We start from the raw sequence: 26,396 nt of genomic DNA, 5'->3' as shown, positions 1-26,396 counted from the left end.
TGAGACAGGGTTGTATCCTGTCCCTGATGTTATAAAATCTGTATATTGAGCAAGCAGTAAAGGAAACAAAAGAAAAATTCGGAGTAGGAATAAAAAATCCATGGAGAAGAAATAAAAAGTTTGAGGTTCGCCGATGACATTGTAATTCTGTCAGAGACCGCAAAGGACCTGGAAGAGCAGCTGAGTGTCTTGAACGGAGGATATGAGATGAACATCAACAAAAGCAAAACGAGGATAATGGAATGTAGTCGAATTAAATCGGGTGTTTGCACAAAACACGTTAACTTTTGGTGAATTGCGAATTTGCTGCATGAATGCGTGATGATTCTCTACCGCCCAGATTCGCACATTGTGTCTGTTCACTTCACCATTAAGAAAAAATGTTGCTTCATCACTGAAAACAAGTTTCGCACTGAATGCATCCTCTTCCATGAGCTGTTGCAACCGCGCCGAAAATTCAAAGCGTTTGACTTTGTCATCGGGTGTCAGGGCTTGTAGCAATTGTAAACGGTAAGGCTTCTGCTTTAGCCTTTTCCGTAAGATTTTCCAAACCGTCGGCTGTGGTACGTTTAGCTCCCTGCTTGCTATATTCATCGACTTCCGCAGGCTACGAGTGAAACTTGCCCGCACGGGTTCAACCGTTTCTTCGCTCACTGCAGGCTGCCCCGTTGATTTCCCCTTACAGAGGCATCCAGAAGCTTTAAACTGCGCATACCATAGCCGAATGGAGTTAGCAGTTGGTGGATCTGTGTTGAACTTCGTCCTGAAGTGTCGTTGCACTGTTATGACTGACTGATGTGAGTGTATTTCAAGCACGACATACGCTTTCTCGGCTCCTGTCGCCATTTTGTCTCACTGAGCACTCGAGCGCTCTGGCGGTAGAAACCTGAAGTGCGGCTTCAGCCGAACAAAACTTTATGAGTTTTTCTACGTATGAGTAGTGTGTCGTGACCATATGTCAATGAATGGAGCTACAGTGAATTTATGAAATCGCTTCAATCATTTGTAATAGCCCTGTACATAATATGCATAAGAGCGAAGAGGAAACAATAAGAAAGGAGGATCGTAAATCAAGTAATCTGATTAAAAGGGATGTGAGGCAAGGGTATATGAAGAACCAACACCGAAAATAAAAGAAAGGTTCAAGAGTGTGTTTAAAATTCAGGGTTAAAGGATATCAATAATAAGATTCACTTATGACTTTGCTATCGTTAGTGAAAGTGAAGAAGAATTACAGGGTGTGCTGCAGCGAATGAACAGCCTTATATGGGAAGAGAATAAAAATGGAGGAAGTTGAAAGTAATGAGGAGTTGCATAAATAGGATTAGTAGTAAACTTAATAACAAAATTGGTTCCAGAATGAAATTTTCACTCTGCAGCGGAGTGTGCGCTGATTTGAAACTTCGTGGCAGATTAAAACTGTGTGCCAGATCAGGACTGGAACTCGGGACCTTTGCCTTTTACGGGCAAGTGCTCTACCAACTGAGCTACCCAAACACGACTCACGGCCGGTCCTCACAGATTTACTTCCACCAGAACCTCGTCTTCTACTTTCCAAACTTCTCGTGGCTCTCCTGTTTCATATCAGCGCAGACTCCACTGCAGCGTGAAAATCTCATTCCGGAGACATCCCCCAGGCTGTGGCTAAGACATGTCTCCGCAATATCCTTTCTTCCGGGAGTGCTAGTTCTCCAAGGTTCACAGGAGAACTTCTGTGAAGTTTGGGAAGGGAAATAGGAGTCGAGGTACTGGCGGAAGTGAAGCTGTGAGTGCGGGGCGTGAGTCGTGCTTGGGTAGCTCAGTTGGTAGAGCACTTGCCCGCAAAAGGCAAAGATCCCGAGTTTGAGTCTCGGTCTGGCACACAGTTTTAATCTGCCAGGAAGTTTCATATCTACGCACACTCCACTGCAGAGTGAAAATCTCATCCTCTCCCTTGCTTCCTTCTGGTACAAGACTCTACATTGTTGCTGAAGAGAAGTCTGCTAGTATCAAACATCAGCCTCAATATAAGGGAAAAATGATTGAGAACGTAACTTACATTTGGAGAGCAGCATTGTATGACAATAAATCATCAGAAAAGAAGAGATACAAAGAGTCTGAGATGTGTTGGTACATAATGTAGTTAAAAATCCGGTTGACTGATAAGATATGGAATGTAGAGGTTCGCCACAGAAAAGGTGAAGAAAGGAACATATGAAAAACACTGACAGGGAAAGAATCATTGGATATGTTTTAGGACATCAGCGAATAATCTCTATGGCACTAGAGGGAGCTGTAGAGGTAAAAATAGGTAGGACAAGCCAGATATCGAAAAAAACAAATAATTGAGGACATACGATGTGAGCGCTACTCTGAGATTAAGAGGTTGGCTCACGAAAGGAATCTGGTAGTGATCGGTAGCCTTATGACTCGAAACAGGTTTTTAATAATTTTCTTTCAAACTGGATCTACGCTTACTACGAGTTTTTTCAATGACTCCATGATGCCCACCACCGTTGGTTTTTAGTTTTAGGGCTTTAGATCTTGACCACCCTTTAGGTGTTGGTAAGGTACGCTTAGTAACGACGTTATGGTGTTTAACGCTGTATATAAGTACCAGTTATAGTGTAAACTTGCTAAGTTTTTTACTATTTGTAATGGTTTGATACTCTTATAAACATGTTACATGTCTTTAAAACTTATTAGGAGGGTTTTATATTAACTGAAAGACAGCTTTTCTGTTTGTTTCCACACATCTGAAGATGGTTGCTAGGTAACCGAAAGCTGTTATAATTTAGTTTTTATTACATTATACTGCAATAATGGCCATCAAAATTTGTCATAAATAATAGAACCCTGTGTCTCCTTCACCTTACGATGACAGATCTTACAAATTTTCTCCGTTGTTAGTCATGTACATATAATCTATTATACAGTGTATACTTTTTGTTGGCATCCTCAATAGATCAATGCTTGACGCCAGTTTATCTTTTTTAGTGTATATACACCAAAATAAATGATACACTTTACTGAGAAATTGCTTTATTTACTAAATTAACGTGGGCTTACATTTCAGTGTATTCACAGTCCTTATTCTGAACAAAATATATTTCTAGTGAATTTACAAAAATTAATATTTATCATTAGAACAATAGTTTGCAAAATGACAAAAGTGTTTTGAGTGCAATCATAACGTTCTTAAAGTCAATTTTAACCTTATATATATAACCACTACACTTGCTACCATCTAACATTCGCTAAACAAATTTCTACATTCTGTTAAGACTGAAGCAAGGGAAAATATTACTGGAAAACTTCAGCATCACTGGTAATACATTCTAAAGAATAACAGACATAACTTTAAAAATGACTAGTTTACATATGTTTATCACACATCATGGCCTCTTTTGACAGTGATGTTAAACAGAAGAGTGAAAATCATGTTCGCTGAGTTCAATACTAATTTCATTTGCTATTTTAAAACGAAAACCTCCCTTTCTCTTAGTGAGCAATTCAGTTTCATCAGTCCTTCAATGACCCCTGTACAGTATCAAAAAGAGATACATTTCGCTTCAGTTCGATCTCAGAAGGCATTATTTGTATCATTATCTCTGACTGATCTCTCTGTTTTGCGATTATCTCTGCTTCAACTCAGAGCGGACGGCAGTGACCAGGAAACAATATGGCCGACAAAGACAGGAACGTGCTGTGATAGAATTTACGTATCTGACAGAATATCTGCATGAGAACGAGTTTTGTGAAGCACAATAAATCGTGGCATGAAGACTGCTTTGATACCAGTACTTGATAATGCAATAACAATTCCAAAATAATGTGCTATGGGTGCAAAATGGTACAGTTGCTTAAAAAATAGAAGTCAGTATTGTTCTACGCAAAGAGTTTCGGAATAGCAAATGATTTGTCGTTTTGATTTTCAGCTTGCGAGCAGAATCACTGTCTCTTTTATCAGCAGGCTTTAAAAGTTTTTTTGAATACTTCTCTGCAAAAACATAAAATCTTCTGCACTTATAGTACTTCCACAGTTTTATATTCTGCAATAATGCTTTTCAGTCACAAACATTTCAAATTCTTTTAATATGCTTAAAACAGTTTTCAATTTTTATTAGAACAAACATCTCATATGCAACATGTACAAGATTAAAGGTAATTTGTTTTTGATATGCAAAAATATTGGTTAAAACCTTAAGCAAATTGCAAACTCTCGTTGAAAAACTCACGTCTGCACATCTTATTGCATTAGTAACTTCTATGAGAGTCCACAGAGATTACCTTTGTACTGTCTTTAGTATTTCTGAGAAGGGTATCTGGAACTAACTGCATATTATGGTTTCATCCACATTCACTTTTGTTCATTCGTGAGGAATTACAGTTAACATTTGCATTTCACACACCTATAAAAGTAACTGGTATTTACACATGGCAATGTGTAAATATATCTTTCTCGCTTCAATCTTTTGCATTGCAAACAATGTATGGGCGAATAATGAAATGCGTTCAGAATTCGCGACGAATGTAGTTGAACATGAAATCGTTATTTAAACTGACTTCCAGTGTTAAGCTGGACAATATTTTTGTGACTATTTTATTTTAATAATACATATGTATCTGTCTTTGACAAGACACTGACAATGTTAACATAATCAGTAAAAATTTCAAAAAGTAAGACTTACAACGAGCAGGAGACGACGTGCTAGCAAGTGGATGAGATCTCTGAATACTCAGATGTTTGATTGTGGTTTTTTTTTCATATTAATTTCCTCGAGCGTTGCATCGACGTTGACAGTCACTGCAAAGATTTATGGTTTCTGTTATAGTGGGATCATCTATCCATGCTGAATTATTAGAGTATTACGAATGGAGTTCAAAAACTAACCGTCATGCATTTAATATACTTAAATTGCACCAAAATACGAGCGTCCACATATACTTGTATAATTACTTTGGATCAAATGACACTCTGATATCACAGAAAATGAGCTGGTAGAGTAAGTAACTCTTGCTTATTGTGCTAGATTGGCTTACCGCTACGCTGAGGAACAAGGTCGTATAGGAATGGAAAGAGATGTGGCAGTCTCCCCTCAACTGATAAAAGGACGAAATTGTGCAAAATCCGATGTTCATAACCCTAAACAATAATGGTTTTTAAATTTATCCATGTTATATGGATGTTACTTGAGGGCTGCGACTGATTTTAAGATTTTTATAAATAAATATATACTGTAACAGTCACTTGTTAGTAATATTTTATTAGTACGACGCGTTTCGGCAGTATGGTGCCATCATAAGGTGCATTTACAGTTACTTTTACATTGTAGTTAGTATGAACTTTGATAAGTTACCTTTGCTGTATGCGCCAGTGGAGTTATGTGTCGAAAGAGACGCATGTTCAGGAAGATAAACATGTTAGAATGTGTAAATTATGTGATAAGCTTTATTAGCCATTTTGTTATTTTATTTACTTACACTACTGTGGATAATTTCGTTATCAGGCACACAGAAAAAAAAATTGGCTTAGCCAACCACTCACAAAACATTTGCCATGACGTAAATGTGTCTAGATGTAAATGTTTCACCTTCACTGTATGCTATTCCTTCAGCAATAGAAACTGGTTTACCTTAGCTTTTAAGACTCTTTGGAGTGATGTAGACAAATGATTGTTAAGTTTCTCAGTACTTTTTACTGTGCTCTGTGTGCCAGCCAATGAAATTACCAACAAAAATGTAAGTAAATGCACTAACAAAATGACTAACCATGCTTATCACATAATATACAAACAACAACATATTTATCTTCCCGAACAGCCCTCATTGCAATGCGTAACTTCACTAGCACACACAACAAAGGAAACTAACCTTATTTCATATTAATTACAGTGTAAAAGTAACGGTCAACGCACCTTACGAAGGCAAAATGTTGCCAAACCGTGTCGTCCTAATAAAATATTAGTAACAGGTGACTGTTGTAGCATATATTATTTCATAAAAATTTTGGTTCACTCAAACGAGATTTACTAAACACCATCCAATCACAGTAACTCGCATCATGTTGGGATACGGATATCTCTCACACCTGCACAGGATAAAGAGATTTGACCGTTCGATCTGTCGAGTATAAGAGACCCTGTTGAACTTATAGATCTCAAACAGGTAATATTGGGAAATTCATGGTTCCAAAGTGAGCCATACTTCATAGAGCATTAAACAAAGCAAGAATATCTCTAACCAAGATTCTTACAACGCCATAGAAGCTGTAACTGACGAGCTTCGTCATACTGACAAATGGTTTGGAAGAAGCAGATATACAGCTCAGTTATATGAATATCACGAAGGATACCGAAGGATTGACACAAACCACCTTTTGACATCTCTACAGTTTCAGTCAAATCTGACAACTGATTACTAAGTTCCTGTAGTTTGACCTTGCCTTTATACTATTTACATACGAAGAGTGAATTTTGTAATTATTTTAAGTTACATTTGTAAACTATGGTAGCCAGTGCAGACAGTGGCTAAAGATACTTTGACCAGCTTCTGGTGCTTGAGTTTGACAGTTAAAATGATGTTTCGGAAGGATATAATCTTTGCGCCTGAATTAAATATATTTTCCATTAACTTTAGTGTTAAATATATTTTTCCTCAAAATATTTAATACTAAACTATATGCGGTGTCGTACAGATAAAGCAGATATAATGAATACTTGTCAAATTTAGGTGAACTCCACATGAACTTTTCTTGCCGACTGGAAAGCAAATCTGACGAATGTGCAAGTGTGTCCATTTAATTCGCATTTTTTATTTTAAATTTAAATGTCCTAAAGACCGTCTGTCGTTTTACAAGTATGACAGGAGGATGAAAGTGGAGAGTATGCCCCTCGCACTTACACCATCACTCGGCTTACACTTGCATCTTTGTAAAAAAATTAAAAATGTTCAGCCAAGTTGACAATTGATGTCCCGGTTATGCACAGGTGTAACTGATTTTGCCCTGAATGTTGTTTTACAGATTCTAAGTTTTGGTGAGTAAACCTTTATAAAATTTTTAAACTTTTGCAGCCTGATGACATATAAGAAACTCCTGTCATTATCATCATCATTTACCCTAAATTACTGAGCTGACGATGGCGATAGTATTATGTATAAAGAAATGTGTTGATCCCTCTACAGTGCTTTATTCACAAATAACTGCGTAAATAAAGAACTCGAACTGAACATCGTTGGCAGGCTTGTGGAATGTGTGGTATTGCTGGAATATCTGTGGCGGTGTAAAAACGTTAAATCAGTTGGTTTGTGAAAGTTTTGGGGAGCAATATGAGAATTTTTATAATATCCAACTAGGACAGAAAGAAGAAAGGGGGCAAGAAATATCTGCTTCGTTATTTTTTAGCTCTTCTCTTCCACACAAAATTTTGTACTCTTGGACGAGTACATTAGGAAAAGTGATGGTGCAGATGGGATTTTAAGGAAATGTCGCATAGAAGGAAATAAGGAGGGAGACATATTACCATTTTTATGAACTAAGTAAACAAGATATGTAATCAGTCATTTATCTATTCTTCTGCATGAGCAGAACAGATACCTTACAATAATGTTATTGCTAAACATACGATTAAAATTACGCTTCGTACTCATAATTCCGAAATATTTAGTGCTATGCACCACATTTTTGTTTATATTTTTCGCGGGAAGTATACAGCTAGGATGCCCTGAACATATGTTGATAACCTCCTTTAACACTCTAAATGAAGCTTCATACTTTGAGGCCCGTCGATTCAGATTAGAGAAAACTTAACTGAGAATTTTAACATCGAAGGTGATTCTTGCTCCCACGTTCTTTCATTGTGAAAGCTACTGTAAATTCCTAACTTACGAAACCATACGAAAATAGCGGGAACTTAACTCCTACTGCTAGAATCCTACCTTTAAGTTAGACTATGGTAGCATAAGCAACAAACAGATGACTGCATTTAGGGTGATGACAACGAGTGTTTATATGGTGTTCCAACTGTTCCAGACTGTGCAATTTGTTGATGGGTATATGTGGCAGTTGATCAGGTCCTAGGAGAGTACAGCTTTCACAGTGGAACGTAAATGCCCTTAACTATCCAGTCTAGCATCACTATGATTGTCAGGTGCATCGAACCTTTTGTTGATCCCCTCCAATATCCCAGGTTAAACGCTATTTGTCTACAAGAACAATGGTGTGTGGTATTTAGAGACAGGAGCTGCTTGATTCTACATGTGAGCAATTTGATGCAGTTGTCTGGGTTGGTAGTTGGGAAAGCGATAAATTACAAAAAATCCCCAGAACGAATCAGTTGCACTTTCATAAATGAAGAAAGTTGTAGTTTTTGAAGTATACTTTGTGCTGGAAAACGACTAATCTGTTATTTTGGCCTAGATACAGAATCTGACCATTCTCAGGTTCAAGGGAATAATTTTTCACTGTAATGAATATTTTCACAACACTCCTCCACAAGTTCGCTCTGAAGGTGTGTTTAGTCCTTTACTGAATGACTTTTGTTGTTATGAAAATTTAATGCAGTCATTTCAGAAAAAGAAAGGATTCCCTTTTTTGGAGTATTTTCTGTTGGTTCTATGAAATGACTTATCAGTGTTTCAAGCCTATGCAGTGCAAATGACTGGTCTGAGGTTCAGGAGAACAATTTCCCAGCCTGAATCAGTACCGATCTCCATTTTACAAAGAATTTTATTATACTACTGAACAATCTACGCTCTCAAGGACATTAGTTGTAGCTATTCCAAGAACAAATGATTCCCTTTCTTGGAGCATTTACTGTTCTACAAAACGATTCATTAGTTTTTGAAGCCTAGATAGCGCAGATTACTAGTTTGTTGTTCAAATGAATAATTTGTGCTGATACCATCATGACCCTTGTCCACAGCAGTAGGGTTTCCTTCTTGGGGGCATTTTCTGTATTGCAAGAGACTTCTGCAATGATGTTCATTCAGTGCCACTAAATGGAGGAAGTGCTTGATCCAATGTCAGTATACACGCTATGTGGGTGACTGGCAGGAGCAACCAGCAGCTGCTGCTTGGTAAAGATTGTCTGGCTGGTGACTGGTGATGGGTCCTTCAGTCAGTCAGGTGACAGTCTCACGACAGTACACACTCTGTGGAGCATCAATGGCACATCCAGCAGGCTGGATGACTGGCTGTAAGATTGTCTGGCTGATTAGCGTCTGGCTGGTGACTAGTGATGGGTCTCTTGGTCAGTTTCATGACAGGTTGGGGATAGGCCCACAGTCTGGTTTGGTGACTGGAGGCTGGTCACTCAGTCTGTCTGGTGACAAACCAAGGACCGATGTCACGATCTTGTCTGATGGCTACTTGGTGACTAGCCCCACAGTCTGACCTAGTGATAGGTCCAGTACATGCACTGCAGCCTAGCCAGATGCTGACCGGTGACCGCGACCTCGGGTTCAGTCTGCCTCAGTAGCGGCGCGCCTCAGCAGGTTGCTGCTGTTGAGCTCGACGTGGACTGCCTCCCGGAGCATTCCCCACAGTGTATCGCGGTCCAGCACCAGCAGCCGCTCCTCCTGCTGAGGTTGAGGTTGAGATTTAGGTGGAGGCGGAGGCTGGACTCCCACGTGACCACGGCTCTCCTTCAGTGTCATCTGGTGATCCTGCTGCAGCGGCGTTGCACTGTCCACTGGGCGGCGCTCCATGTTGACACTCCTCCCAGAATCTGTGGGAATTCATCAAAGAAGTACAGTACTACAATATTGTGACACAGTCTGACTGAGCAGTCAGCACACAAGAATTATGTGTTTTTCCATAATACAGGGTGTCTACATGAAGCCTCCCTGATTTGCAATGCAGAAAGTGTAATATATGGATACTTCTGGTGTAAGATGTGAGGTGAAGCAACTGAAAAATGTTGTGAAGATTTTTTTTTGTCAACGATTCCTCTTGTTTTGTTTCAAGTGCTAAAAAAATTACCAGAACTGACTACACTTCAAGAGAGAGTCCACAGCATAGAGTGGTATGAGGAAACAAAAATGACCATTGGTGTCCAAAGATATTTCCGATATGAACTTCAAAGGGGCTCATCATACGTTAAGACTTGGTATGACAAGTTCCTAGATACTGGAAGTGTAAACAGGCAGTCAAGTTGTGGTTGAAAAGGCAAACGACCAGAAAGGTATGGGAGACATTCCACAGAAGGCCATCAACGCCAGTTCACCGAGCATCACGAGAGCTAGACATCCCTCATTGAACTGTTCACAAGGTGCTGCAAGACAGACTTCGTTTGCGCGCTTACAAAGTAGATATTGTGTATGCACCCAAACGAAACGGGTTGCAACGTCGTGACGAATTTGCTGTTGAGCTTTTGAACTGGGCGATGTTGAGCTATTGAACTGGAACAGGCAAAACCCCAACTGTCATCGTCAGGGAATATAATCTTTTCAGACGAAAAACCTTCTGCATATATGGGAAGGTTAAACAGCACAACATTCGTACCTGGGGTCTGGAAAACCCCACAGTTTTCCAAAATACGCCATAGCCAGCAAAAATGTGAATGAGTGGTGTGAGCTGATGGAAGACAGCATATTGGGCCAGTTTTGTTCACAGAACAGACATTAACAGGACCGCTTGCTGTCCCTTGGTTTCTTCCCTGGATCCAGATGAGATCTTCCAGGAGGGGGATGCAATGGAGGTTACATGTTCTAACTTGCTGGACCGAATATTTCTACAGCGATGCATAGGACAAAATGGACCAGCCAGTCAAAGCAATCTCCAAAACTAACCCCTCTCGATTTATTGCTGTGGGTTTATGGGAAAGATTGCGTATGCCTAGCCAGCACAAGGCCTTGGGGATCTCTGCAGAAGAACTGTGGATCCAATAGCCTCCACCAGACAGGCTTGTGTACACGTGGGTTGAACTAGAGTACCGTCTAGGCATTTTACGAAATGAGCCCATGTAGAAGTGTATACATTTTTTGCACAAAACGTTTTGAGTTACTTTACACAATGTTGCCTCATATTTTTTTGATTGCATTTAGAATCAGGGAGATTTCATGTGGTCATCCTGTACTATGAGAATGACATGTGGTACAATAGAGAACCCTTTCCATTTTTAAGCGATGTTGCACCTCTATATATACTCGAAAAAACTTTCCTTCAGTAGAAATGGACACATATTGGAAACAACTAGGGATCTACAACGACATCTATATGGATACTCTGCAAATCACATTTAAGTGCCTGGCAGAGGGTTCATCGAACACCTTCACAATTCTCTATTATTCCAATCTCGTGTAGACCGCAGAAAGAATGAACACCTATATCTTTCCATACGAGCTCTGATTTCCCTTATTTTATCGTGATGATCGTTCCTCCCTATGTGGGTCGGTGTCAACTAAATATTTTCGCATTCGGAGGAGAAAGGTGGTGATTGGAATTTCGTGAGAAGATACTCAGATTGTTTTAAACACTTGTTGCACAGCACCTTGTACAAAATTCATGGGCTTAATTTTTATGTTATTAAAATGTTGACATTGGCTGCATAGAGTTACATTTTTATTACGTCGCACAAGGTCGGTCCACATCACCATTTTCAGCGGAACACTGTAAGTATAATTATGTAATGTACTACAGCAGTCATATCTACAATTATGGTAGCGTGTGGTTCAACATGAAGCACATACTGCTGTACGTGCACTTGCGATCATTTGTAGAATAAGGGGCATCAAATGAAAAGCGAACACCTACGATAACAGGGCCATGAAATGTTTCCATTCAAACGTAATCACCATACGCATTAAGACATTTATCCTACTCGGAGGCGTTTCATAGAACACAGTTGGTTGCTGACGGATCCACAGCCATACTCACTCTTGCACTTCCTCGTCCAGCTGAAAATCAGACCAAGACGCCGTAGCGAAGCCTTCGTCGGATTGCAGTGAGAGGTCGGGCATTGTCGTACAACAGGACGAATCCGTGCGACAGCATTCCTGGGCGTTTTGACTTTATGGGACCTAGCAGTTTCTGCAAAGTGCCTTCCTTGGGGTATCCACTGATTGTGGTTCGATGCTCAAGGAACTGGACAAGCAGAGGGGCCCTGCAGTCGAAGATGGAGGTCATCATGACCTTACCAGAACTCGTGTGAAGAGCTTCGGATTTGAAACTTCTGGCAGATTAAAACTGTGTGCCCGACCGAGACTCGAACTCTGGACTTTTGCCTTTCGTGGGTAAGTGCTCTACCAACTGAGCTACCGAAGCACGACTCACGCCCGGTCCTCACAGCTTTAATTCTGCCAGTACCTCGTCTCCTACCTTAAAAATTTTACAGTTCTCCTGAGAGCTTCTGTAAAGTTTGGAAGGTAGGAGACGAGGTACTGGCAGAAGTAAAGCTGTGAGGACAGGGCGTGAGTCGTGCTTCGGTAGCTCAGTTGGTAGAGCACTTGCCCGCGAAAGGCAAAGGTCCCGAGTTCGAGTTTCGGTCGGGCACACAGTTTTAATCTGCCAGGAAGTTTCATATCAGCGCACACTCCGCTGCAGAGTGAAAATCTCATTCTGGAGCCTCGGATTTCTTTGGCGTGGGAGATGTTGGATATTTCCGCTGTTGGCTTTGGTTCAAATGGCTCCAAGCACTATGGGACTTAACATCTGAGGTCATCAGTCCCCTAGGCTTTGAACTACTTAAACCTAACTAATCTAAGGACATCACACACATCCATGCCCGAGGCAGGATTCGAACCTGCGACGGTAGCAGCAGCGCTGTGCCGGACTGAAGCGCCTAGAACCGCTCGGCCACAGCGGCCGGCTGTTGGCTTTGCCGTTTGCCCTCGGGCTCTCGAAATTCTGTCTGATGAAATCATCCTGTTGCACGATAATGTCTGCCCACACACTGCTAAACTTTGCCGATTTGGTTGGGAAACACTGCAACATTCTCCGAACAGCCCAGATCCTTCAGCGTGTGATTTTTCACATCTCTGGTGACCTGAAGAAAGACGTGCGTGGACAACAGCTATAGTCGGAGGAGGATATGCAAAAGTGGGTGCAGTTGCGCATCCGGCAATGACTGACCCCCTTCTACGAAACAGGAATTCGTCGTCTCGTCTCCCAGTAGAATAAATGTCTTAATGCGTGTGGTGATAACTTTTGAAAGGATCCTGTCCATGATCCCGTTGTGCGTAAAGTAACGGCCAGGCTTGTTCTTCACGGTGCCTCAACAGCTTTGTTGGGGTTGGGTTGTTTGGGGCAGGAGACCAGACTGCGATGTCATCGGTCTCATCGGATTAGGGAAGGACGGGGAAGGAAGTCGGCCGTGCCCTTTGAAAGGAACAATCCTGGCATTTGCCTGGAGCAATTTAGGGAAATAACGGAAAACCTAAACCAGGATGGCCGGACTCGTCAACAGCTTTGTGGTTGAGGAAATAGGAAGGGGGCGGCCTGGGGTTTGTACGACAGGAGACTGACAAAGGTGCTCGCATCTGTGTATTGATGCACGAAGGTCATACTTTGACTCACATTAATTAATTGCACATTTGTCGACTAAAAACATTTTTTGGCTTTGATCATGATACTTTTGACACGCCACTGCGAGAATGAGTAGACTGCCTGGATGTCTTGGCAGTTTTCAGATATAAAAACTTGTGGCATCTTTCAAAAATTCAAATGGCTCCAAGCACTATGGGACTTAACTTCTGAGGTCATCAGTCCCCTAGACTTAGAACTACTTAAACCTAACTAATCTAAGGACATCACACACATCCATGCGCGAGGCAGGATTCGAACCTGCGACCGTAGCAGCAGCGCGGTTCCGGACTGAAGCGCCAAGAACCGCTCGGCCACAGCGGCCGGCTGTGGCATCTTTGTTAAATGATAATTTTCTACTGGAAACGTGACGATAGCTCTTCCATTTTACAGGTTTTGGATACAACAGCATATAAAGACAGAAAATTATAGATTCTACATCTACATCTACATATATACTCCGTAATCCACCATACGGTGCGTGGCGGAGGGTATCTCGTAGGACAACTAGCATCTTCTCTCCCTGTTCCACTCCCAAACAGAACGAGGGATAAATGACCGCCTATATGCCTCTGCACGAGCCCTAATCTCTCTTGTCTTATCTTTGTGGTCTTTCCGCGAAATGTAAGTTGACGGCAGTAAAATTGCACTGCAGTCAGCCACAAATGCTGGTTCTCGAAATTTACTCAGTAGCGTTTCACGAAAAGAACGCCTCCTTTCCTATAGAGAGTCCCACCCGAGTTCCTGAAGCATTTCCGTAACACTCGCGTGATGATCAAACCTACGAGTAACAAACCTAGCAGCCCGCCTCTGAATTGCTTCTATGTCCTCCCTCAATCCGACCTGATAGGGATCCCAAACGCTCGAGCAGTACTCAAGAATAGGCCGTATTAGTGTTTTATAAGCTGTCTCCTTTACAGATGAACCACATCTTCCCAAAATTCTACCAATGAACCGAAGACGACTATCCACCTTCCACACAACTGCCATTACACGCTTGTCCCACTTCATATCGCTCTGCAATGTCACGCCCAAATATTTAATCGACGTGACTGTGTCAAGCGCTACACTACTGATGGAGTATTCAAACATTACAGGATTATTTTTCCTATTCATGTGCATTAATTTACATTTATCTATATTTAGAGTTAGCTGCCATTCTTTACACCTATCACAAATCCTGTCCCAGTCATCTTGTATCCTCCTACAGTCACTCAACGACGATACTTTCCCTTACACCACAGCATCATCAGCAAAGAGCCGCACATTGCTATCCACCCTATCCAAAAGATCATTTATGTAAATAGAAAACAACAGCGGACCTACCACACTTCCCTGGGGCACACCAGACTTGGTGTGAATACACTGCTTGACAAATAAAGTGAAGCATTCAGAACACGTGATTGGATGTCACTGTAACTTCATACTGGTACACACCATTAGCAGGTATGTAAATGACGAACAGTAGTTCTCCCCAACAGGTAGAACAGATGTCACAGTGTATTAGTGTTGTTCCTGTTTAGTGGTGTTACCAGCCTCATATGGGATATAAGGATTATGAAAAGCGTCGGATGTTGTGTTTATTGCTCGCAATGACATGGAGATGACGCGTACTCGTTGTCAGCGCCTGACAGATCTTGGTTGAGGCCCCATTGCGGCTCGCGATTTGGACGGCTGGTCGAATCGTGCAGTATCAAGGTTTGTGGGGCATTCGGATGTGACTGTCGCACCATTTTGGACTGCATGGGAACGTGAGGACAGGCATACTCCTCGTTAAGGCTCTGATCGACCACATCTGACCACCAAAAGAAAGCATCACCGTGATGTGCACCGAGCACATCGTAACCCCTACACATCTGCACTTGCCATCTGGGAAGAAGTACGAGGTGCATTCAAGTTCTAAGGCCTCCGATTTTTTTTCTCCAGACTGGAAAGAGATAGAAACATGTGCATTGTATTAAAATGGGACCGCGTTCATTGTCAATACGTCCCAGAGATGGCAGCACCGTACGCCAGATGGAATTTTACTGCCAGCGGCGAGAATGAGAACTGTTTTAAATACTTAAAATGGCGACGTTTTCCTTACTTGAACAGCGTGCAGCGTTTTCTGAATTTGTGTGGTGTGAAACCAATTGAAATTCATCGACAGTTGAAGGAGACACGTGGTGACGGAGTCATAGATGTGTCGAAAGTGCATTCGTGGGTGCGACAGTTTAATGAAGGCAGAATATCGTGTGACAACAAACCGAAACAACCTCGGGCCCGCACAAGCCGGTCTGACGACATGATCGAGAAAGTTGTTTTGGGGGATCGCCGATTGACTGTTGAACAGATCGCCTCCAGAGTTGGCATATCTGTGGGTTCTGTGCACACAATCCTGCATGACGACCTGAAAATGCGAAAAGTGTCATCCAGGTGGGTGCCACGAATGCTGATGGACGGCCACATGGCTGCCCGTGTGGCATGTTGCCGAGCAATGTTGACGCGCAACGACAGCACGAATGGGACTTTATTTTCGTCGGTTGTGACAATGGATGAGACGTGGACGCCATTTTTCAATCCAGAAACAAAGCACCAGTCAGCTCAATGGAAGCACACAGATTCACCGCCACCAAAAAAATTTCAGGTAACCGCCAGTGCTGAAAAAATGATGGTGTCCATGTTCTGGGACAGCAAGGGCGTAATCCTTACCCATTGCGTTCCAAAGGGCACTACGGTAACAGGTGCATCCTACGAAAATGTTTTGAAGAACAAATTCCTTCCTGCACTGCAACAAAAACGTCCGGGAAGGGCTGCGCGTGTGCTGTTTCACCGAGACAATGCACCCGCACATCGAGCTAACGTTACGCAACAGTGTCTTTGTGATAACAACTTTGAAGTGATTCCTCCTGCTCCCTACTCACCTGACGTGGCTCCTAGTGACTTTTGGCTTTTTCCAACAATGAAAGACACTCTCCGTGGCCGCACATTCACCAGCCATGCTGCTATTGCCTCAGCGATTTTCCAGTGGTCAAAACAGACTCCTAAAGAAGCCTTCGCCGCTGCCATGGAATCATGGCGTCAGCGTTGTGAAATATGTGTACGTCTGCAGTGCGATTACGTCGAGAAGTAATGCTAGTTTCATCGATGTCGGGTGAGTAGTTAATTAGAAAAAAAATCGGAGGCCTTAGAACTTGAATCCACCTTGTAATGGACTCTCAGCAACTTCTGTTTCATATGGTGCCATTGGTCAGACTCTAGGAGTAGCCAACTGGGGAATTAGCATTCCACGTGTACCCTACCATTAACATCGCAAAACAAGCAGGTGCATTTGGAGTGGTGCTGTGAGCAGGGATCATAGACTGGTGATGAGTGGAGTTGCGTTGTGTTCAGTAACGGTTGGTTGGTTGGAAATGAGCGTTTCTCGTCATTGGCTGGGAGGCCCCTTGCAGGGCAGGTCTGGCCGGTCTTATTACATTCGACGACACCTTGGGTGACCTGCGCGCTGGATGGTGATGAAATGATGATGAAGATAACACAACACCCAGTCCCTGAGTGGCGAAAATCTCCGACCCAGCCGGGAATCGAACCCGGGCCCGTAGGACGGCAATCCGTCACGCTGACCTCTCAGCTATCGGGGTGGACGGTTGGTTGGTTGATTTGGGGGCAGGGAACCAAACAGTCAGGACATTGGTCTCATCGGATTAGGAAATGATGGGAAAGGAAGTCGGCCATGCCCTTTCCAAGGAACCATCCCGGCATTTGCCTGAAGTGATTTAGGGAAATCACAGAAAACTTAAATCAGGATGGCCGTACGTGGGTTTGAACCATCGTTCTGCCGAATGGGAGTCCAGTGTGCTAACCATTGCGCCACCTCGCTCAGTGTTCAGGGGGTGAATCGTAGTTCTCATCGGCGAATATGGTGATGACCTCGAGAGAGATCTCATTCTTCCAATGTTTAGGCGAGGAACAGCGGTGATACTCATGGCGTTTCAGTCTGGGGAACCTTTGGGTATGCCTTTGGACCTGATAATAGTTGAGGGAACTCTGACAGCACAGCAGTATGTGATGGACATCCTGCCTCCTCATGTGTTACTTGTCGTGGCGACAGTATCATGGCCGAGCGGTTCTAGGCGCTACAGTCTGGAACCGCGTGACCGATACGGTCGCAGGTTCGAATCCTACCTCGGGCATGGAGGTGTGTGATGTTCTTAGGTTAGTTAGGTTTAAGTAGTTCTAAGTTCTAGGGGACTGATGACCTCAGAAAAGTCCCATAGTGCTCAGAGCCATTTGAACCATTTGACAGTATCATAGCAGCATGACAGTGCTCATATACACACGCTAGGAGTCTCTATGAACTGTCCGCTCAATGCTGAGATACACTTTTGGCCAGCAAGATCACCAGACTCTTCCCTGATACAATATTTGTTGGATTATCTTGGACGTCAGCTCTATGTCCGTGCCAGTAACCTTGATCTCAAGGGCCAGTTACAACAGTTGTGGGCCAGCTTCCTTTAAGAAAGGTTACAATGGCTTTACGACACCCTTCCAAACCAAACAACAGCATGTACCCAGACCAGACAGAGTGCAGCGTCTTCCTGATAAGTGCGGTCACAGTGTCTAGTTCTTCACAAATTTGAGTTTATTTTGTAATCAGTAAACTAGCATGTGACCCCCTCAGAAACTCGGAAGTTTCACTTCACATCCTCCTGTGCTTCTTGACGCTTCACATTTTTTTGTCAGGCAGTGTAATAGTCCAGTTCATAGCATGTTTCCCAAAGCGTTAAATACCAGGTAGCTACAATCATAGTGCAACAACTCATGGAAGTCCAGTGTTGGCTGTAATTATCGTGCAGCAGTGGAACTTGGTAGATATCCTGATGCGTTAATGCCATGCCTATTTACGCTGGAAGAAAATTATTTCCAATTTTGGCCACCAGGTGCAAATCTGGCGCTGTTCAGCATCTTGTAGACGCCCCCGATGCTCATACTGAACTAATTAGGTATGTGGTGTCACCGCCAGACACCACACTTGCTAGGTGGTAGCTTAAATCGGCCGCGGTCCATTAGTACATGTCGGACCCGCGTGTCGCCGCCATCAGTACTTGCAGACCTAGCGCCACCACATGGCAGGTCTAGAAAGACGGACTAGCACTCGCCCCAGTTGTACGGACGACATTGCTAGCGACTAGACGTACGAAGCCTTCCTCTCATTTGCCGAGAGACAGTTAGAATAGCCTTCAGCTAAGTCCATAGCTACGACCTAGCAAGGCGCAGTTAACCATATCTGGAGAGAGTCTTACTTGTATTCACCATAGAATGTACCACACAAGAGAATAAAGTTAAGTATACGAGAAGCTCCGTTCTTTTCTTATTAGCATTCATTAAGTATCCTGTTCCAGAACTCACGCCAGCCGGCGTGTGTGTACGCGTGCCTATCGGTAACCTCACCCTGTGTCTAGACTGTCTTGTATAGACACAACAAAACATGGCGACGAGTTAAAAAAGGGTTTTGTTCTTTCTAATTGCTTACATTTACTTGTGTCATGGCTTCGCCACAATCTCCAGATGTACTGTCCGAATTTTATCGCTTGCAGAATCAGCAGACGCAGGCGTTATTGGATGCCCTTGGACAGCTCGTCCAGGGTCAACGTGCCATTCAAACCGATGCGGCAGCCGCCGCTTCGCCGCTCCCGCAGCCACAACATGCAGTTGCACCGCCGTTTCGCAACTTTGACGCGGCGCAGGAAACATGGCCGGAGTGGTCCCGACAGTTTGGATTCCATCTCGCCGCCTACAGAATTCAAGGTAACGAGCGGCAGCCTCACTTATTGTCTTGTGTCGGCGTGCAAACGTACCGTGTGATAGTGAAATTGTTTCTCCGACGCGACGTAGCAACTCTGTCCTACGAGGAAATTGTGTCGGCTTTAGATGCCTATTTCAAAGAAACAGTTAATGTGGTTGCAAAAAGGTATACGTTCTTTCGTACAAAACGTACGGCCGGTCAAACTAATAGGGAGTGGGTTGCAACTTTGCAAGGCCTTACTAGGGATTGTGAATTTCAGTGTGACTGTGGCCTTCCTTATTCAGATACAATGGTGCGTGATGCAATAGCACAGAACGTTTCTGATGTTCGCATAAGGGAACAGATTTTGAAACTAGTTAATCCCTCCCTTCAACAAGTGATAGACATATTGGATAGGCAAGACACACTTGACTGTGCTCAGGAATCTTTTGAAGCTTCGCCAGCAGTGTGTAACATTAACCGGCCCGCTGGACGCGCTGCGCGGCCCGGTAACCGGCCCTCGCGCACTTCGACGCAGCTGACGCCGCGCTCTAAACCAGGTGTGCCTCGCCAGCACACAAATGCAGTGAAATCATGCCCGCGGTGTGCTACTAGACATTCGCGTGAACGTTGCCCGTCACGCCAAGCTATTTGTTTTTACTGTCAAAAGAAAGGACATGTTCAAAGTGTTTGCCAGAAAAAGCTCAGATTAGACAATCACAACCGTTCCAGGCCCTTTGCTTCGCGCCGGAATCGAACCAAGGACACTCAGGCTCGGGAACATTCGCCCATGGACATTCACGTAGTTAATGCCACTCCGCCCAGTGTTCCTCTCTCTCATAGTGACTGTGTTCGTCCCACAAAAAGTGTGCGTCGACGTCGGCGGCAATCCCGTCACGTCGCAAGTGATTCTGTACCTGTGTCTGTTCAAGTTGCACAAAACAGTCGCTCTTGTCGTCAGCAAGACAATAAACTCTTTGTAGATTTGGACTTTGCCGGACAAGTGATACCATTCCAGCTCGATACCGGAGCTGCAGTTTCATTGCTCAATCACGCCACGTACAAACAACTGGGCGCCCCGCCGTTGCGTGCCGCAAAAGTTCAGCTCACTAGTTATTCAGGACAGCATATCCCTGTGTTAGGACAGTGCAGCCTTCTTGCAACATACAAGGGACAAACGAAACTTGTGTCGTTTTACGTTCTTCGTTCATCTGCTGCAGTGAACTTGTTTGGTTTAGATTTATTTCAATTGTTTAACCTGTCTATTGTGAATCAGGTCCTATCAGTGAACCAGACTGTGCCTTCGGCCAGTGTTTCTAGTCTATGTGAGGAATTTGCAGATATTTTTGTACCGGGCCTTGGTTGCGCTAAGAACTATGAAGCACATTTGGAACTAAAAGTCAACGCGCAACCGAAATTTTTCAGAGCGCGCAATGTTCCCCACGCATTGCGTGATGAGGTCGCAAGAACATTAAACGATCTATAATCGCAAGGTGTCATTGAACGTGTGCAGGCTTCTCTTTGGGCCTCACCCTTAGTTATTTTGCAAAAACCTTCCGGAAAATTGAGACTTTGCGTGGACTTCAAAGCAACAGTGAATCCACAACTAGTGACTGCTACTTTTCCTTTGCCCCGCCCGGAAGATCTCTTTGACAAACTGTGCCCGGGAAAATATTTTTCAAAGTTGGACCTAGCAGATGCGTACTTGCAAATACCGGTGGACGAAGAATCCCAGCGCGTATTGGTGGTTAACACGCATCTTGGATTGTACAGATTCAAAAGACTGCCATTCGGGTGTGCATCCGCCCCTGCATTATTTCAGCAATATTTACAAACTATTTGTGCGTCGGTCCCTACTGCAGCAAACTATCTGGACGATATAGTGATCTCCGGAAAGACAGAAGCGGAACATTTACAAAATCTCCGAACATTATTTCAGGTCTTGCGACAGAATGGTCTCCGCTTGAGGAAGGACAAATGTGTGTTTTTTGCTCGTGACTTGCCATATCTGGGCCATGTAATTAATGCCCAAGGCATACATCCGAGTCCTGAGCACCTCCGTGCCATACAGGACTTGCCTTCGCCGCAAAATGTGAAGCAGCTACAGAGTGTGTTGGGAAAAATTAATTATTATCATAAATTTCTTCCTCATGCCTCTTCCATTTCAGCTCCGCTTCATCGCTTACGCCGTAAAGGTGTTCCGTTCGTCTGGTCGACGGAATGCGAACGCGCCTTTCGCCAATTGACATCGGCGTTGCTTTCAAATACTTGCCTTACGCCATTCGATCCCCAGAAACCCCTTTTGTTGATGGTAGATGCATCGGATTTCGGGATCGGTGCTGTACTTGCGCACAAAGATGGTTCGCATGATCGCCCTATTGCCTTTGCGTCCAAATTGCTCTCGTCAGCGCAAAGAAATTATTCCCAGATAGAGAAAGAAGCTTTGGCTCTCGTGTTTGGTGTTACGAAGTTTCACGATTTCTTGTATGGTCGTCACTTTACCATCATTACAGACCACAAACCTTTGACATCGCTTTTTCATCCGAACAAGCCTGTACCTCCACGTACAGCGCAGAAATTCATTCGCTGGTCTCTTTTCCTCTCGCAGTACCGCTACGATATCTTGTACCGGTCCACTGCTAAGCACGGAAACGCAGATGCGTTGTCCCGTTTGCCAGTTGCTGCGGATAAAGCATTCGATTCTTCCGAACTTGCTTGCATGTTCATTGATGCGGAAACTGATGACGTGGTCGAATCGTTTCCGATTGATTTTCGTCGTGTAGCTACAGCCACAGCTGCAGACCCTGTCCTTGCTACCGTTTTGCGTTTTGTTACTACGCAATGGCCCTTGTCGAAGTCACGGATCGAGGATCCGATGGTTCGCCGATTTTTTGCTCACAAGGAGAGACTTTTTGTACGACGTGGTGTTTTGTTGTTGCGTTCTGATAATGATCAGTCTAGGGTCGTGGTCCCACGTTCGTTACAGTCCTCTGTCTTAAAGCTTCTCCACCAAGGACATTGGGGTATAGTGCGTACGAAACAACTTGCTCGTCAGCACTGTACTTGGTTCGGCATCGATGCTGCGATTACGAATATGTGTTCTTCTTGCATGGCGTGTGCCGAACAACAATCCGCACCGCCGCGGAAATTCTTTGCATGGCCGAAAGCCACTTCCCCTTGGCAACGCTTACACGTAAATTTTGCTGGTCCATTCTGGAATGCTAGATGGTTGGTTGTTGTCGATTCCTTCAGTAATTTTCCTTTTGTTGTCCGGATGTCTTCCACGACGTCATCTGCCACCATCCAAGCGTTGTCTGCTATCTTTTGCATTGAAGGTCTCCCACAGACTATTGTTTCCGACAATGGTCCACAATTCATGTCCGCAGAATTTCAGTCATTCTGCCAGGCCAATGGTATTCAACATCTGACGTCCGCGCCGTTTTCGCCTCAGTCAAACGGTGCCGCTGAACGTTTGGTCCGGACTTTTAAGTCGCAGATGTTGAAATTGAAAGAGTCGCATTCTCGGGAGGACGCCTTGTTGCTCTTTTTGTCTTCGTATCGCTCTCAGCCCCGCGATGGTCGCTCGCCGGCTGAGTTGCTTCACGGTCGTCCTCATCGAACCTTGATGTCTTTGCTGCATCCGCCGCATCAGGTTCCTGTGCAGCGGCAGACTCCTGCTTTTGCTCCAGGCGACGTTGTATTCTATCGCAACTATCGCGGTTCACGGCGTTGGCTCGCAGGGCGCATTCTTCGCTGCCTCGGCCGCGCGATGTATTTGGTTATGGGGGCCTCTGGTGAGGTGCGTCGGCATCTCAATCAGCTGCGCCTCTGTCGTCGCCTGGGTTCTGCCGCTCCCCGTCTGCTTTCAGCGACGGAGCCGTCCGGTCGGCGCCCTGGGGTCCCATCTACTGGCTCGCCTCATCCCCAGGTGTTACCGACGATGCCGTCCATTTTGCCTCATTGCGTCGCGCCGCCGCCGTCGCCGCAGCAGCCGCCGCCGGCGCCGCCCGCCGAGGACGCTTCGCTGCAGCCGCCATCCGCCTCCCTGGGTCACGCGCCGCCGATCGCTTCCCGTGACCAGCTGTCCTCCGCCATGGAACTCTTGCCCGCTCCGGACCACATGGCGTCATCGCGCGTCGGCTACCCCGACGCAATGGAGGTCGACCCTGTCTCATTACGGGCGCATACGCCGCATGTTGACGTGCACCCTGGAGTAGGTTTCCAGGCGTTTCCTAGCTCCCCTCGGACCGAATGGCCGGGTGCGGGTGGCACAGCCTCGCCTGTTGTTAGGCTCCCCACCTCATCGCATACGTCAACATGGGGTCCTCCCCACGGCGGGCGGAAGCCTTATAACACGACCGTTCGCCGATTTGCGGGGGAGGAATGTGGTGTCACCGCCAGACACCACACTTGCTAGGTGGTAGCTTAAATCGGCCGCGGTCCATTAGTACATGTCGGACCCGCGTGTCGCCGCCATCAGTACTTGCAGACCTAGTGCCACCACATGGCAGGTCTAGAAAGACGGACTAGCACTCGCCCCAGTTGTACGGACGACATTGCTAGCGACTAGACGTACGAAGCCTTCCTCTCATTTGCCGAGAGACAGTTAGAATAGCCTTCAGCTAAGTCCATAGCTACGACCTAGCAAGGCGCAGTTAACCATATCTGGAGAGAGTCTTACTTGTATTCACCATAGAGATGTACCACACAAGAGAATAAAGTTAAGTATACGAGAAGCTCCGTTCTTTTCTTATTAGCATTCATTAAGTATCCTGTTCCAGAACTCACGCCAGCCGGCGTGTGTGTACGCGTGCCTATCGGTAACCTCACCCTGTGTCTAGACTGTCTTGTATAGACACAACAAGGTACGTAGCAGTTAGCAATCAAATCGACATTACGCCTTTTCCACTTGTTTGACCTTTCTGCCCACATCTCGTTCCTAATCCACTACATATCTACACATTCCTATACGTCTTTCTTCTGTTTGCTTCTGTTTGCAGCGCTAGATTTGCACCTGGTGGCCAAAATTAGAACTAGAATGAAATTTTCACTCTTCAGCGGAGTGTGCGCTGATATGAAACTTCCTGGCAGATTGAAACTGTGTGCCCGACCGAGACTCGAACTCGGGACTTTTGCCTTTCGCGGGCAAGTGCTCTACCATCTGAGCTACCGAAGCACGACTCACGCCCGGTACTCACAGCTTTACTTCTGCCAGTATATCGTCTCCTACCTTCCAAACTTTACAGAAGCTCTCCTGCGAACCTTGCAGATCTAGCACTCCTGAAAGAAATGATACTGCAGAGACATGGCTTAGCCACAGCATGGGGGATGTTTCCAGAATGAGATTTTCACTCTGCAGCGGAGTGTGCGCTGATATGAAACTTCCTGGCAGATTAAAACTGTGTGCACGACCGAGACTGTGAGTACCGGGCGTGAGTCGTGCTTCGGTAGCTCAGATGGTAGAGCACTTGCCCGCGAAAGGCGAAGGTCCCGAGTTCGAGTCTCGGTCGGGCACATGTAAGCATGCAGACGTGAGTTGTACGGGTGCCGGATGTCAGTAGTGGGCTGAAGTTCCATGCCTGTTGCACGTGGTTGGTCAGTACAGGGACTGTTAATGCTGTTTGTGGTTGGCGCTGGAGTTGCCGTCTGATGATCTTTTTCAAAGAAAATTCCGCACTGGTTGTAATTTTTATTAAATCTGCGACCGGTTTCGCACCACTTATCGGTGCATCCTCAGGCAATATACGCTATTTATAACATGGTAACGTTGAACATTGCCCTGTAGCCACTCCCCACCATTCACGTCCAATATACCGTCATCTGGTGAAAGCGGTAGTCAAAATTTAGTCAGGCCGTGTCCGCTGCCGCGGGGCTCCTCTCAGTTTGCACGGTCATCGCCACTCCCGTCGTTTAAAAAAAATAAATTTAAAAAAGATTTTTAAATTTTGACTATTGTTGTACATTTTGTGTTTAATATAGCCCCACAACGGAGTCAAATGCCTTTTGAAAGGCAATGAGTGGGAGCAGCATACATTGAAGTGCTCAGGAAAATCTACGAGAATTCTTCAGCTTATGTTAACATCGGCGAATCAACTCAAGAATTCCGCATCATGAGGGGTGTCAAGCAAGGCGATCCCATCTCCCCAAAACTGTTCTCTGCTGTATTGGAAACGGCTGAGCTGGGAAGGTAAGGGAATTAGAATTAATGGAAGAAGGCTTACCAACTTGAGATTTGCTGATGATATTGCCTTACTGGCCAAAGACTTCGCAGAGCTCCAAAACTTAGTTACAGATCTTGCATCGGAATGTCAGCTGGTTGGCTCGAACATGAACCTTTCCAAAACAAAAGTAATATCCAACAAATGGGTCCCAGCTGGAGATGTGAAAGTCAAGGACAGTCTACTAGAAGAGGTCAGTGAATATGTCTACCTTGGCCAGATTATAAATATGAAGGGAGACATAAGGCCAGAAATCTATCGACGCATCAAGCTTGGCTGGCAAGCATTTGGGAATAATTCAAAAGTATTCAGATCAAAAATGCCAGTAAATCTGAAGAAAGCAGTATTTGATCAATGCATTCTTCCTGTGATGACGTATGGCTGCGACACATGGACACTGAACTCATTCACAAAAGGGAAACTTAGGGCAGCAAAGAGAGCCATGGAGAGATCAATGCTGGGCTATACAAGAAAGGACAGGAAAAGGGCAGATGACATCCGGTCTGTGACGAAGATTAATGACATCTTAGAGAGAGTAGGTTCCTTGAAATGGCAGTGGGCTGGCCACGTTGCAAGAAGAAAAGACAACAGATGGACGAAGCTAGTACTGGAGTGGAGTCCGAGAGAGCACCAGAGGCCTAGAGGAAGGCCACCAGACAGATGGGAGAAAGACATCAAGAAGATCGCTGGTAACACCTGGCAGAGAACTGCCCAAGACCGTCCCACTTGGAGAAGACTTCTGAAAGCCTACCTGAATCCACGACTCGAAGAGGCACATCACCTAATGATTGAAATGGCTGATGATGATGATGATGATGATAGCCCCACAAGAAAGAGTCGCACCTGTTCAGATCTGGAGAATATGGCGGCCAATCGAGGCCAATGCCAGTGGCCTATGGGTACCCCAGAGCCA

At 44.7% G+C, this 26,396-nt stretch overlaps 1 protein-coding gene across 1 annotated transcript in view; it reads right to left on the bottom strand.

Moving 5' to 3' along the window:
• Positions 1–6,682: 6,682 nt before the first annotated feature.
• LOC126109449 (C3 and PZP-like alpha-2-macroglobulin domain-containing protein 8) overlaps positions 6,683–26,396 on the bottom strand; it is a 968,006-nt gene continuing 948,292 nt past the window's right edge. Inside the window, exon 29 of the mRNA XM_049914479.1 lies at positions 6,683–9,707. Coding sequence (XP_049770436.1) covers positions 9,442–9,707 — 266 coding nt within the window. The 3' untranslated portion in view covers positions 6,683–9,441. The remainder of the gene's footprint in view (positions 9,708–26,396) is intronic.

This window comes from Schistocerca cancellata, chromosome 12, assembly GCF_023864275.1.
Source record: "Schistocerca cancellata isolate TAMUIC-IGC-003103 chromosome 12, iqSchCanc2.1, whole genome shotgun sequence".
NCBI lineage: Eukaryota > Metazoa > Arthropoda > Insecta > Orthoptera > Acrididae > Schistocerca > Schistocerca cancellata.
The sequence above is the reverse complement of the archived record's forward strand: the minus strand, read 5'-3'. Positions and strand labels throughout refer to the sequence as shown.